General features: G+C 34.8%; 1 protein-coding gene across 2 annotated transcripts in view; it reads right to left on the bottom strand.

Moving 5' to 3' along the window:
• SAMHD1 (SAM and HD domain containing deoxynucleoside triphosphate triphosphohydrolase 1) overlaps positions 1 to 12,847 on the bottom strand; it is a 40,510-nt gene that overhangs the window by 14,264 nt on the left and 13,399 nt on the right. For both annotated transcript variants that reach the window (XM_037012780.2, XM_037012779.2), the window contains exons 5-10: positions 11,410 to 11,525; positions 9,902 to 9,972; positions 3,168 to 3,323; positions 2,060 to 2,160; positions 1,768 to 1,876; positions 879 to 970 (exon numbers count right to left, since the gene is read on the bottom strand). In XM_037012780.2, the coding sequence (XP_036868675.2) occupies positions 879 to 970; positions 1,768 to 1,876; positions 2,060 to 2,160; positions 3,168 to 3,323; positions 9,902 to 9,972; positions 11,410 to 11,525 (645 nt within the window). The remainder of the gene's footprint in view (positions 1 to 878; positions 971 to 1,767; positions 1,877 to 2,059; positions 2,161 to 3,167; positions 3,324 to 9,901; positions 9,973 to 11,409; positions 11,526 to 12,847) is intronic.

Raw genomic sequence — 12,847 nt, 5'->3', positions numbered from 1 at the left:
CAGCCTCAATTTAACTGATACAGAAATTAAGTAATTTTCATTTAACCAAGTTAGGAAGAAATAATGCCAGGCTCTGAATGTAGAGCTCTCCAACTCTCCAAATCAAAAACAAATTAACAAAAACAACAAAAACTTCTTACCAAAGTAACAATACAAATAGAACACATTATAAGTAGTCTGCTCATGACAAAAGATGGGGCAAAAATAGGAGGAATAAATTTTCTCACCACAAATGTAAACATGAGTATGAAAGGCATATAATAACTCAATTTAAAGCTATTTTAAAGACATGGAATTAACTCAACTCACACCTAACTTTTGATAATTCCTTGTGGATACTTTGGGTGACAGAGATGTATGGCTGCACTTAACATCTGTACTTGATTGTATTTTTCTATCATGGTTCTGACTGGATCATGGAGAAGAGGTGAAATTCCTGTCTGTTTTATTATTTGCTATAATTTTGATAAATAACTGATAGGGTAAGGACAGACATTAATCTTGACCCTTAAAATTATTTTTTGTCATTAATTTGGAATGTCAATTATCCATGTCCCATCTCACCTTGATGACTAATTTCTGGTACATAAGTGAATACCTGTGCAAACGTCTCAGCCATGCCAACATTGCCTCTTTTGTCTAGTTGAAGCCAGCTATTCTGCCACTCATCTATCTGATTTATCCATGCTCCTCCTCTTTCTCCAACTAAGTTACATTTACTTTATGCTAGTTTTCTTGCTTGTTTAAGGAAACCATTTTAGGTTTATTCACTTAGAATTCACATGAATTTATTGAGAGATCTCAACTTGACCCAAGAATGATACTCTAGCAAAGCATCATGGAAAATTTCATAGAGAAATAACAATAGGATTCCTTACATTGTGTCAATGATGTTGCCAACTTTGTGTTGATAAGCTCTACGGTGCAAACAGTTGCGTGTGTGGAACATGTCATACAGATTGCCAACCTCCTGCAAGAAAACATGAGATTAGTATTAATACAGGATCACATTATGTTACCCTTGTTAGTAGATAAGTATATAAGATAAGGAAAAGGGATGGTGGCAGACAAGAGGGCTATGTACAGGGGCTATTTCACTAAAACCCCTGAGTCCACTGAAAAAATGGCAAGGCAGATGAGTAAAACTATTGGTTTGCATCTTTTGTTCTTAGTAAACCCAAATCTATTGAGTGTTTTAACTTTGATAGTTTTTGTTTAAGGCACCATCAATATATTTTTAAATCTTCCTAATAACTCTAGAAATTAGATATTATTCTTCTTAGATTCCTTATTCTCAAAAGAAAGACTTTCTATAGAACAATACTGTACTACTCTTCAGCTACATGGGACCTAAGAATTTGAGTATTTTAACTATGATGAAACACTAATATAGTGATAAAGGGTGAAACCTGAGCCAAACTTTCTGGGTTGAAATTCCAGTTCTGCCATTTATAAATTGCATGTCCTCTTTGTAACTCAATTTGCTCCTCTCACATCTGTTAAGTGGGATAATAGTATTATCTATTTCATAGGGTTGTAAAAATTGGGTTAATCCATCTAAAACACTCGAAACAGTGCCTAATACAATACTCAGTGTCAAATGTAATTTGATTGTTACTAAACACACACAGTAGAAACTTACAAATGCTAAGCATAAGTAGGATTGACAATTTACCAGGTACTGGTTTTTACAAATTAGTGAATGGTTATTTCTAGATTTCAAACTGTGAACTACATCTTCTTTGTTGTTCTTCCAATACGGCTTACCTTCTCTCTAGTACAAATACGCTTCCTGTTATCAACTTCACAGACACGGGCAAATTTAATAAAACGCTTGTAATCAAAATTATTTTGGATTCCAAGATGATGGCAGTCCCTGGAAACATTCCAAAGCAGAGAGAAGAAATTTCATTTTTTTTAACAGTAAATTTTTTAACAAGGAAACTGTACCTTAAATATTAACTCTAAATTTACACAAGGATTTTTTTATTTTGCTTACTTAAATAGAAATTGTATATATTTGAAATATACAAGGACTTTAACCAACTTTTCTGCATACCTGGCAAAATAATCCCATTTGTCTACATCAATGCCATTTCTTTTATTGGCCACTATCTCATATAGGAAGCTTTTCTCTTTAGGACGCCCTTTGTATGGCCACTGAAAGACAAGAAAACACAGAAAATTTTAGGATAGGAACCAACTCTGTTTACAGGCAAAAGCAAAGCACTATACAAATCTGAAAAATTATAAACATACACCTAAATGGGAATGTGTAACTTAGAAGGTTTCTACTTTTTCCTTCTTCTACTTAATTCCTAAATTAGTAGAAAAAGGAAAAGAAATGCTAAGGTATGTGACATACTATTAATAATAAACTTTGTGCCACTGAAAGGATCCTAACTTCATTACAATTCCCATAACCAACAAGCTTTCTTATTTTCTTGCTTTACAAGTTTCTAAAAATATATAAAATATAATTATGAACTAGTAAGAATGTTCCTTATATACTAATGTTTGACTTCATGCACGAAAATAGTACTATCTTTCAAAGTAGCTATACATCTAGTCTAAATGATTTGTACTGTCCAAAGAATTTTTAGAGCTCAATTTTTTAGAAATAGGATATTTGCTATAAAATCCACCTCTTTATCTTACATCTTATAAGTAGATTTGCATTATATTTAAGGAAAAAACCTTAAAAACTTCAGGAGGAAATTATTTTTCAACTTCTTTTTAAATTAAAAAAATAATCATAAAGGAAACAAAACAGATTTTCCTCTGAACTAATTCAACATTTTTCTAGCTCTTCATATAGCTAAATATTTCAAATATGTTAATTTTAAGGAATAAATAAGAAACATACTTTCATTTAAAAAAAAAGTAACTTTAGGCTTCTACGTAAAATACTGAATACAAATTCATTAAAAATATTTACATGTGTATTTTAATTTGGGAGGATAACCTCTAAAGAACTCAGTTAAGAGATAGAAAAAATATATAAGCCTTTCATTTTTTTTGCATTAAGTAGTAGAAATATATAACATAGTCTATCATTTAGTCCCTCTAAGTAGCCAAATACCCCTCCTTAAAAAGCTCTGAAGGAACTGAGAAAAGACTAGATGGAAAGTACCAGTCAGTTCAAATTAAGTTGTACACAAACTTACCGAAAAATCTTTAATTGGAGATTCAAGTGGTCCTGTAATTTGTTCCTTGATAAAGCAAATATCTTCTTCAGGGATGAGACCATAGTATTGCATGACATCTCTGAGTCCATTCGTATTAACTAGGTGTTCAAACATCATAACTGAGCCCTGTTCATGCTAGGAAAAGTCAGCATAATATGGTTTGTTAGAGACTCTAGTCCATTAGGACCCAGATTATCCAAATTAACTCTTGATTCCAGGTAATTCAGAGGTGAATTTCTACTGCATGTTAAAGATCTAGTTTCCAGCTACAGTCCCACAGATATTTTTAAAAACCTATCAAATTTGTGTCTACACGCATACTTCAGAAAGATTACAGGTTTGGTTCAAGACCACTGCACTAAAGCAAATATTGCAATAAAGCAAGTCAAATGAGTGTTTTGCTTTCCCAATGCTTACAAAAATCATGTTTACACTGAACTGTAGTCTATTCAGTGTGCAATACCAAATGTGCAACAGCATTATGTCTAAGAAAAAAATATACATACCTTAATTAAAAATACTTTACTGCTAAACAGTGCTACCATCTGACCTATCAGCAACTCATAACACTGATCACAGATCACCACAACAAATACAATAATGGGAACACTGAAAGTATTACAAGAATCACCAAAATATGACAGAGCCACAAAGTGAGCAAATACTGTTGGAAATATGGCACCAATAGGTTTGCTCAATGCACAGTTGCCAAACCTCCAATGTGTTAAAAACATAGTATCTTCAAAGTACAATAAAGCGGAGCACAGTAAAACGAGGTATGTCTGTATTTAACTAGCCTAAAACCTTTTCAAACTATGTTCATCATTATTTCATAAACACACTAAAGGGATATACCACTTGAGGTACAGAGGTGCTGTATAGTAAGTACAGAAGAATATTACCAAATCATACATGTAGAATCCCATTTTTAATAAATATCACTGTAAGTTCTACTGTTTCATCATCCTTCAAATGTAGTTCCAAGTTCTATAACATTTCCATCTAGTGGTGAAAAGGGGTAACTGCAAACTTGCCAGTAAAAAATGTTTTTAAGCTCTGAAGTCAAGACCTGGGTGGGAATCAAAATTGGCCTCATTTTATTCAACTATCTCTATTTACTCATTCATAATTGCTGTAAAGATCAAACGACCACCTTGAGACATCTGTCCTATCACAGGTCTTACCAAAAACTGACTCAAGATAAAAACAAAAACCTGAAAGGTCCTATAACTCTTTCCTTACTTGAATAAAGATACATATTAACTACAGAGGAAAAAAAGAGTATAGTGGAGAGATTTGACTGAGTTTGCCTTTAACAAGTGATCAAAGTTAATATCACCAGTAATGACTTAAATATACTTTATGTGTCTCTGATGTGACACACTAAGGACAAACAGCATTCTGCCAAAAATGCATTCTCACCTGGAAAGAAAACATCAGAAAAACTGAAACTCAAAATCAATTCCACAAAAAAACTCAACTGTACTCCAAAAAATGACAAGGTCATGAAAGACAAAGTTTGAAGAATCATTCCAGATCAAGAGACTGAAGAGAAATGGCAACTAAATGCAATGCATGTACAGATCAGGAAAAAAATGTTTTCTTCCCTCTTTGTCATATGGGCAATTGGTGAAATTTAAGAAAGTCTGTAAAGTAGATAATACTGCACCAATATTAACTTTCTGATTTTGATATGTACTGAGGTTATATAAGAGGAGGTTCTTGCTTTCAGGAAATACCCACTGAAGTATTAAGGAATAAATGAGTATATCTACAAATTATTTTCAAATGGTTCAGAAAAGATTTTACAGATACAGAAAAATCTAAGTTTCACAAAGATAGCACAGCCCATATCAATTACAACTTATAAGCAACTTAGGAGTTCATATAACAAAAGATGTTATCAGACCTTCATGGAGAAATTATAAAATTTATAATAGAAGAGAAAAGGGGCAAAGATATCCAAAAAAAGAACAAGGTGTGAACAGTTGTCTTTCCAACTACCAAGACTTATTATAAAGTAATAATAACTAAGAAAGTGTGGAACAGAACAGAATCTAGAAAGATTCATTATATATGGGAAGTTAATCAATGTTGGGGTTGGTATTACAGATCAGTGATCAATAAAGAATTATCCATATTTAAAAACAAGAAATTAATGCTCCACATCACTAATTATCAGAGAAATACAAATAAAAACCACAATGAAATATCACCTCACACCAGTTGGGATGGCCAGTATCAAAAAGTCTAAGAACAACAAATGCTGGTGAGGATGTGGAGAAAGGGGAACCGTCCTACATTGCTGATGGGAATATAAGCTAGTTCAACCATTGTGGAAAGCGACATGGAGGTTCCTCAAAAAACTAAAAATAGAAATACCACTTGACCCAGGAATATCACTCCTAGGAATTTACTCAAAAAATATAATTTCTCAGATTCAAAAAGACATATGCACCCCTATGTTTATTGCAGCACTATTTACAATAGCCAAGCTATGGAAGCAACCTAAGTGTCCATCAGTAGATGAATGGATAAAGAAGATATGGTACATATACACAATGGAATACTATTCAGCCATAAGAAAGAAACAAATCCTACCATCTGCAACAACATGGATGGAGCTGGAGGATATTATGCTCAGGGAAATAAGCCAGGCAGAGAAAGACAAGTACCAAATGATTTCCCTCATTTGTGGAGTATAACAACGAAGCAAAACTGAAGGAACAAAACAGCAACAGACTCAGAGACTCCAAGAAGTGACTAGGGGTTACCAAAGGGGAGAGATGGGAGAGGGTGGGTGGGGAGGGAGGGATAAGGGGACTGAGGTGTATTATGATTGGTACACATGGTGTGAGGGGGATCATGGGGAAGACAGTGTAGCTCAGAGAAGGCAAATGGTGACGCTGTGGCATCTTACTATACTGTTGGGCAGTGATTGCAATGGGGTATGTGGTAGTAACCACATTGTTTTTCATGTGAAACATTCATAAAAGTGCATATCAACAATACCTTAAGATAAATAAATAAATAAATAAAAACAAGAAATTAGATTGCCACTATACACATGCACAAAAAAAATTCCACATGACTTAAGGACTTAAATGTAAAGGCAAAATATTTAAAGAAAAAGACTTGGATAAAGAACTCACACACCTCAACAATCAAAAAGCAAATAACCTGATTTAAAAATGGGCAGAAGATCTGAACAGACACTTTCCCAAAGAAGAAATTCACGTGGCCAACAGGCACATGAAAAGATGCTCCACATCACTAATCATCAGGGAAATGTAAATTAAAACCACAATGAGATATCACCTCACACCAGTTAGGATGGCCACCATCCAAAAGACAAACAACAACAAATGCTGGCAAGGATGCAGAGAAAGGAGAACCCTTCTACATTGTTGGTGGGAATGTAAATTAGTTCAACCATTGTGGAAAGCAATATGGAGGTCCCTCAGACTAAAAATACAAATACCATTTGACCCAGAATTCCATTCCTAGGAATTTACCCAAAGAAAACAAGATCCCAGATTCAAAAAGACAGATGCACCCCTATGTCTATTGCAGCACTATTTACAATAGCCAAGACATGGAAGCAACCTAAGTGTCCATCAATAGATGAATGGATAAAGAAGATGTGGTACACATACCCAATGGAATATTCATCTATAAGAAAAAAAGAAATCCTACCATTTGCAACAACATGGATGAAACTAGAGGGTATTATGATCAGTGAAAAAAGCCAGGCAGAGAAAGACAAATACCAAATGATTTCACTCATCTGTGGAGTACAGCAGCAAAGCAAAACTGAAGGAACAAAACAGCAGCAGACTCAGAGTCCAAGAAGTGACTAGTGGTTACCAAAGGGAAAGGGGGTGGAAAGGAAGGGAGAAGAGGATTAAGGGGTATTATGATCAGCACACATAATGTAGGGGGGGTCATGGGGAAGGCAGTATAGCACAGAGAAGACACGTAGGGACTCTATAGCATCTTACTACGCTGATGGACAGTGATTGCAATGGGGTGTTTGGGGGGTACTTGATAATGTGGGTAAATGTAGTAACCACAATGTTGCTCATGTGAAACCTTCGTAAGACTGTATATCAATGATACCTTAATAAATAAATAAATAATTCAGAAGAATTCTAGGATACTACTCTCTGAATAATAAAAACCATCTTTCAAGGTGAAAAAAATAAAAAAAACTTGGGGGTGGTTGAGTAAATCTCATTTAGATCAACCCTGCTGAAAAAAACCACGAACTCTGGACAACTTTCTGAAGGTACCTGACAGCAAACAAAAGTAGGCAGATGTCACCAGGAAGGCAACACTCGGAAGAGAAAGGCACTGGGCAATATTCCAATTCTTCTATGTCTTATAGCCTGAGGGCAGGTCCCAGAGCAGGAAAACTGGAGAGAAACTATCCATCTTAGTCAGTTAAAGAACCAGAGTACCTCACAAGCACTTAAGATTTCTGGGCACAAAGGATGATGTCTGACAACCCCCCCCCCCCCACTGGAGAGTTTTCCCTCATATCCCTACTACTCAAGCAAACATTCCAAAGTTCTTCAATAAATCTCCTTTTAAACTGCTAAAAAATAAATACATAAAATAAAATTCTGTTTCTCAAAGGGCACCATTAAAAAAAATGAATTGGCCAGTCAGACACTGGAGAAAATATATTCACAATACATGTATCTGACTATATACATTCTTGATTATAAATAGATAATATAATTAATATAGTTATATGTTAACTATTATATAATTCTATTATAATTAGATTTTCTAATCACATATATGATTAATATATTACTCAAATCAGTAATTAAAAGACAAACATCAAATTTTTTAAATGGGTAAAACATTGAAAAAACTTCACAAAAGATTTATCTAAAACAAAGTACAGGAAACTGTATTCAACATACATCATAGAATAAAAAAAAAAAACCACAAAATGCCATTTCATACTCTGAAAGGACTAATCTAAAAAACCACAGGTTGGTGAGGCTGTGGAAAACAGGAAATCTCTACTACCCTGAGAAGTGTCTTAGGTTAAAATATGTGTCTACTTTATGACCCAGCAATTCTACTCCTAAGAGAAATGGGAAAATTTTCCACAAAAATCCTGTACAGAAATGTACATAGCAACTTTATTCAAAACAACCCAAATTCCATCAAAAGGAGAAAGGATAGCAACCCAAGTGTCCATCAATAGGTGAATGGATAAAGATGTGGTACGTACACACTATGGAGTATTATTCAGCCATAAAAAAAGAAATCCTGCCATTTGCAACAACATGGATGGATGGCCCTAGAGGGTATTACGCTAAGTGAAATAAGCTAGGTGGAGAAAGACAAGTACCATATGATTTTACTTATTTGTGGAATATAAAAATAAGACAAAACAAAATGAACAAAATAGCAACAGATGCATAGACACAGAGAAGTGACTGGAGGTTGCCAGGGGCAAGGAATGGGGTGGGTGGGTGGGGAAGGTGAGGGGGAAAAGGGGCACAACAATTCTCAGTCATAAAAGAAGTTGGTCTTGCGGACGGTAGTACAGCATGGAAGATACAGCCCATGATTCTGTAACATCTCCCTATGTTGGCAGATAACTGCACTAGTGAGGGTGATGATTTAATATGTGTAACTGCTGAGCCACTGTGTTGTATGTATAAAACCAGTATAAGATTGTATATCAATATCTCAATTTAAAAAAAAGGAGAAAGGATAAACAAATCATGACTTACTTTTTGCTACCTCGACAATAAGAAGGGATCAACAACAGATGTGTGCAACATGAATTAATGGATCTCACACTCATTAAGTTGAGTGAATAAAAGACACAAAAGAGTACCTATTACATGATTCTAGTTATTTCAAGTCTACGAATAGGCAAAAGTAATCTGGTTTATAAAAATCAGAAGGTGATGGTGGAGTGAAGAGTAGGAATGGGCTGAAAGGAGCACAGAGGAATTTCTAGGAAGATGAAAACATTCTCTGTCCTAACTTGTAGTGGTTATGTGGATGTATACCCTTGTCAAAACTCACTGACCTGTATGTACACTTATAATATGTACAGTTATTGTATGTGAACTAAGAAAGAGAAAGGACATAGTGGTTGACAACTAGGAAGCATACCCTTTTCTATTCTAGTTCCAGAAATAATGGTGTGATAAAAAAAAATGGGAGCCAATCTAACTTTACTTCTCAAAAATTCATTCCAAAAATAGAGGCTAGCCACCTGCAAACCCATAATTAGAAAATGGCTCATTTCATAAAAAGGATGAAACTTTGCTGGTATCAGTTACTTTGTGGTCAGACAAAATGAGTCAAGAGTGGAAGTTTTTTTTTTCACATTAATGTGATAGAGTAAAAAGAGCATTAAATTAGGAAAGCTAGTTTTCTAGTGCTGGCTATACCATTTAACAGCTTTGTGATTTTTCTGGTGCATCAATACACCTCTGTGAGCTTCAAGTTCCTTCACACTTGTAAAAATGGAGATGATTCCTTCCTTACAGACAACTGTGAGGATCAAATGAAAACACATAGTTATATATGAAAGCACCCTATATGAAACATATTTATATATACAGCATGTCACGTAGTTATTTATGAAAACTGTAATGGGTAAATATACTTAACACTGCAATGGCTACTTAAATATTTCTGTTTTATTGACTATTACATATATGAATACATACCGTCCATTTCATATCTGGACGAGCAAGTGGAATAAACCTTCCATCAAACATATGAGAAAATGGCCCATGACCTTAAAAACAAAAGCAGCCTTAGAACAAGAAAAATGTTTGATAGTTGACAAAAAGCTAATCTCTTGTTTTATCTTTTTAGTTTAATTATCAACAGAAATTAATCATCTATAAATACATCACAAAAAGGGACAAATCCTCCTTTCCTACTTTCTAAAATAAAAGAATAGAAAAGTAAGCTATCCACTGAGGCATCTCTGAGTCACTGGAATTTAAATAAATCTGACGAAAGGACGGTTTTGTGTAACTGAAAGGAATGTTAATGACAAAAACTTCTGGCATCTTCAGATTGAATTATGTATATCAGAACAGCGATTCTAATGCTGGGGTGCAGGAAGAAAATATTAAACTTTATGTTACTACTCTCATCCTTTAAAAACATCTAGTGTAATGTGAATCTCATAATGTATATTAATATATTTTATAATAAATATACATGTGTGGGGACTGTTTTCTGAGTGTTTACTGATGATGTGGGCATCAAAAATAGAGGTCACTAGTTTATCTTATTTGTAAGTGATTTTTAATGTTCCACAACATTTGGTGATATGGAACTTTGTTGAGAAGTGAGTTACTTGGCTGGAGAGGCAGCCCACCTGGAGTAGCCCTGGGCCTTTTTGCATGTCAGTCTGTCCACAAGGGCTCACGACTGCAGTGCTCAGACTCCTGGGGACTGGCAAAGGTTTCCCTTGATTACCTCTCAAAAATCCCAAGAATCTTTATCATCTGAGGGTGCTACTGGTCCTACTGAAATCTCCAAGGGGACGCACTAAAGAGAGTGCCCTTTAAGTATCTGGCTACTGAAACAGATACCTCTCTTTCTCTGACCTAAGGGCACACACAAACTCTCAGCATCATCTAAGAGGTAGGAATAAACTACAATGATAGCAGTAAAAATTCATGCAACAGAAGAAGACAGTCTCTTTTCTCTTTCTTTGTCAAAGAAAAAGGATATTCTTCTACTTAGTTTAAGTGGCCTAAGACCTCACACGGGTCAGGGAAGAAAAGGAGTTCTCTAAATCTGCTGTTAATCTGCTAGAGCAGATTATGTATTTTAAGCATGAGAATAATGTATTTGATGAAGTAACTGAAAGAAAAATGGCAATTTTATTCAACAAGAAGGATAAAAATAAAATAAAATTCACATCCTTATAAACACAGTAGTCAGAAAACCTCACTATCAGAAAGTCAAGTCCTTTCATGTAACTTGCAGCAAAGATGTTTAACAGGGGAAATTCGCTGAAAGACTATAAAAAATAAAGTAGCAAAGCTCTGGGTTTATGAATCATTCTAGGATGAAGCAATGGCACATTTATTAATGTTAACTGGAACGTCAAAATACAACTTCTGTATTTCTTTTGGTTAGTCAGATTTCTAAATTTCAAAGAGGTAGCATGTTATGGTTTTATGTAACAACTTTGGCTTTTTGTATGGCTTACCGAGATCATGACATAGCCCAGCAATCTGAACACAGAGCATATCTCGTTCACTGATCTGCAGCTCTGGTTGTTTTTCATGCAGTGCACGAACTAAACATCCTGCCAGATACCCTACACTGCGGAGCAAAAAACAAAACAAAAATAAAGTTACTCTTCTGTTCAAAAGATGAGTGATATGTGTGGTACTCAAGTATGGTTTCTCAGATGTTCTAAAATATCTCTAGGACAACTTAACAGAACAGTCTACTTCAGAATAAGGTAGAAAGACACGAACAATCTCATAAGTAGGACCTCTACGCTCAGCATCACTAATCATGAGGGAAATGCAAAATCTAAAACACAATGAAATACCATCTCACACCCATTAGGATGGCTATTATCTGGAAAAAAATGTTGGCCAGTATGAGGAGAAATTGGAACCCTTGTACACTGTTAGTCTGAATGTAGAATGGTGCAGCCATATGGAAAACAGTATGGCAGTTCCTCAATAAATTAAAAATAAAATTACCAAATGACCCAGCAGTTCCATTTCTGGGTATATACCCACAATAATAGAAAGCAGAGCCTCAAAGAGAGATTTGCACACCCACGTTCATAGCACTATTCACAAAAGCCAAAGAGATGGAAGCAACTCAAGTGTCCACCCATGAATGAATGGATAAACAAAACATGGTCTATCCATACAATGGAATTTTATTCAGCCTTAAAAAGGAAGATTCTGACACATGCACCAACATGGATGAAACTCAAGGAAATTATGTTAAGTGAAATAAGCCAGAAACAAACTCACTTATATGACATACCTAGAGCAGTCAAATTCATAGGAACAGAAACTAGAATGGTGATTACCAGGGAATGGAGGGAGAGGGGTATGGGGAATTGTTGTTTAATGGGTATGAAGTTTCAGTTCTGCAACATGAAAAAGTTCTGGAGCTTGGTTGCACAATAATGTGGATATATTTAATACTACTGAGCTGTACACTTAAAAATGATTAAGATAGTAGATTTTATGTTCTGTGTATTTTACTACAATTTCTTTTTAAAAAAGCAGGACTTCTGGCTTGTAATATTTACAACATAGACTGAAGATAAAATGCCTAACAAATGTTAAATGCACTTTCAGCACTTCTCCCTGAAAGTAATTCCAGAATAAATACAATTATCTTACCTCTCCCCTAAACCCTGAGCTTCATGAAGATAGAAACCATTGTTATCTTTTTGGTTTGGCAGAGCTAGTAAGTTTTCAATAAATATTTGCTGATCAATGAAGATTTGAGTAGATACCTATAGTCTGGCTAAAAATAAATGGTTCAAAACAAACAAACCCAAAGAGTAATACACTGGGAGTACTTCATGAAAATCTAAAAATCTGTCCAGTTCTTCCCAGCCCATTATTTGTATAATGGGAAAGCAGACCAAAGTCTCAACTCAGTGACAC

This window comes from Manis javanica, chromosome 5 (genome assembly GCF_040802235.1).
Source record: "Manis javanica isolate MJ-LG chromosome 5, MJ_LKY, whole genome shotgun sequence".
Classification (NCBI taxonomy): domain Eukaryota; kingdom Metazoa; phylum Chordata; class Mammalia; order Pholidota; family Manidae; genus Manis; species Manis javanica.
This window is presented reverse-complemented; position numbering and strand designations above follow the sequence as displayed.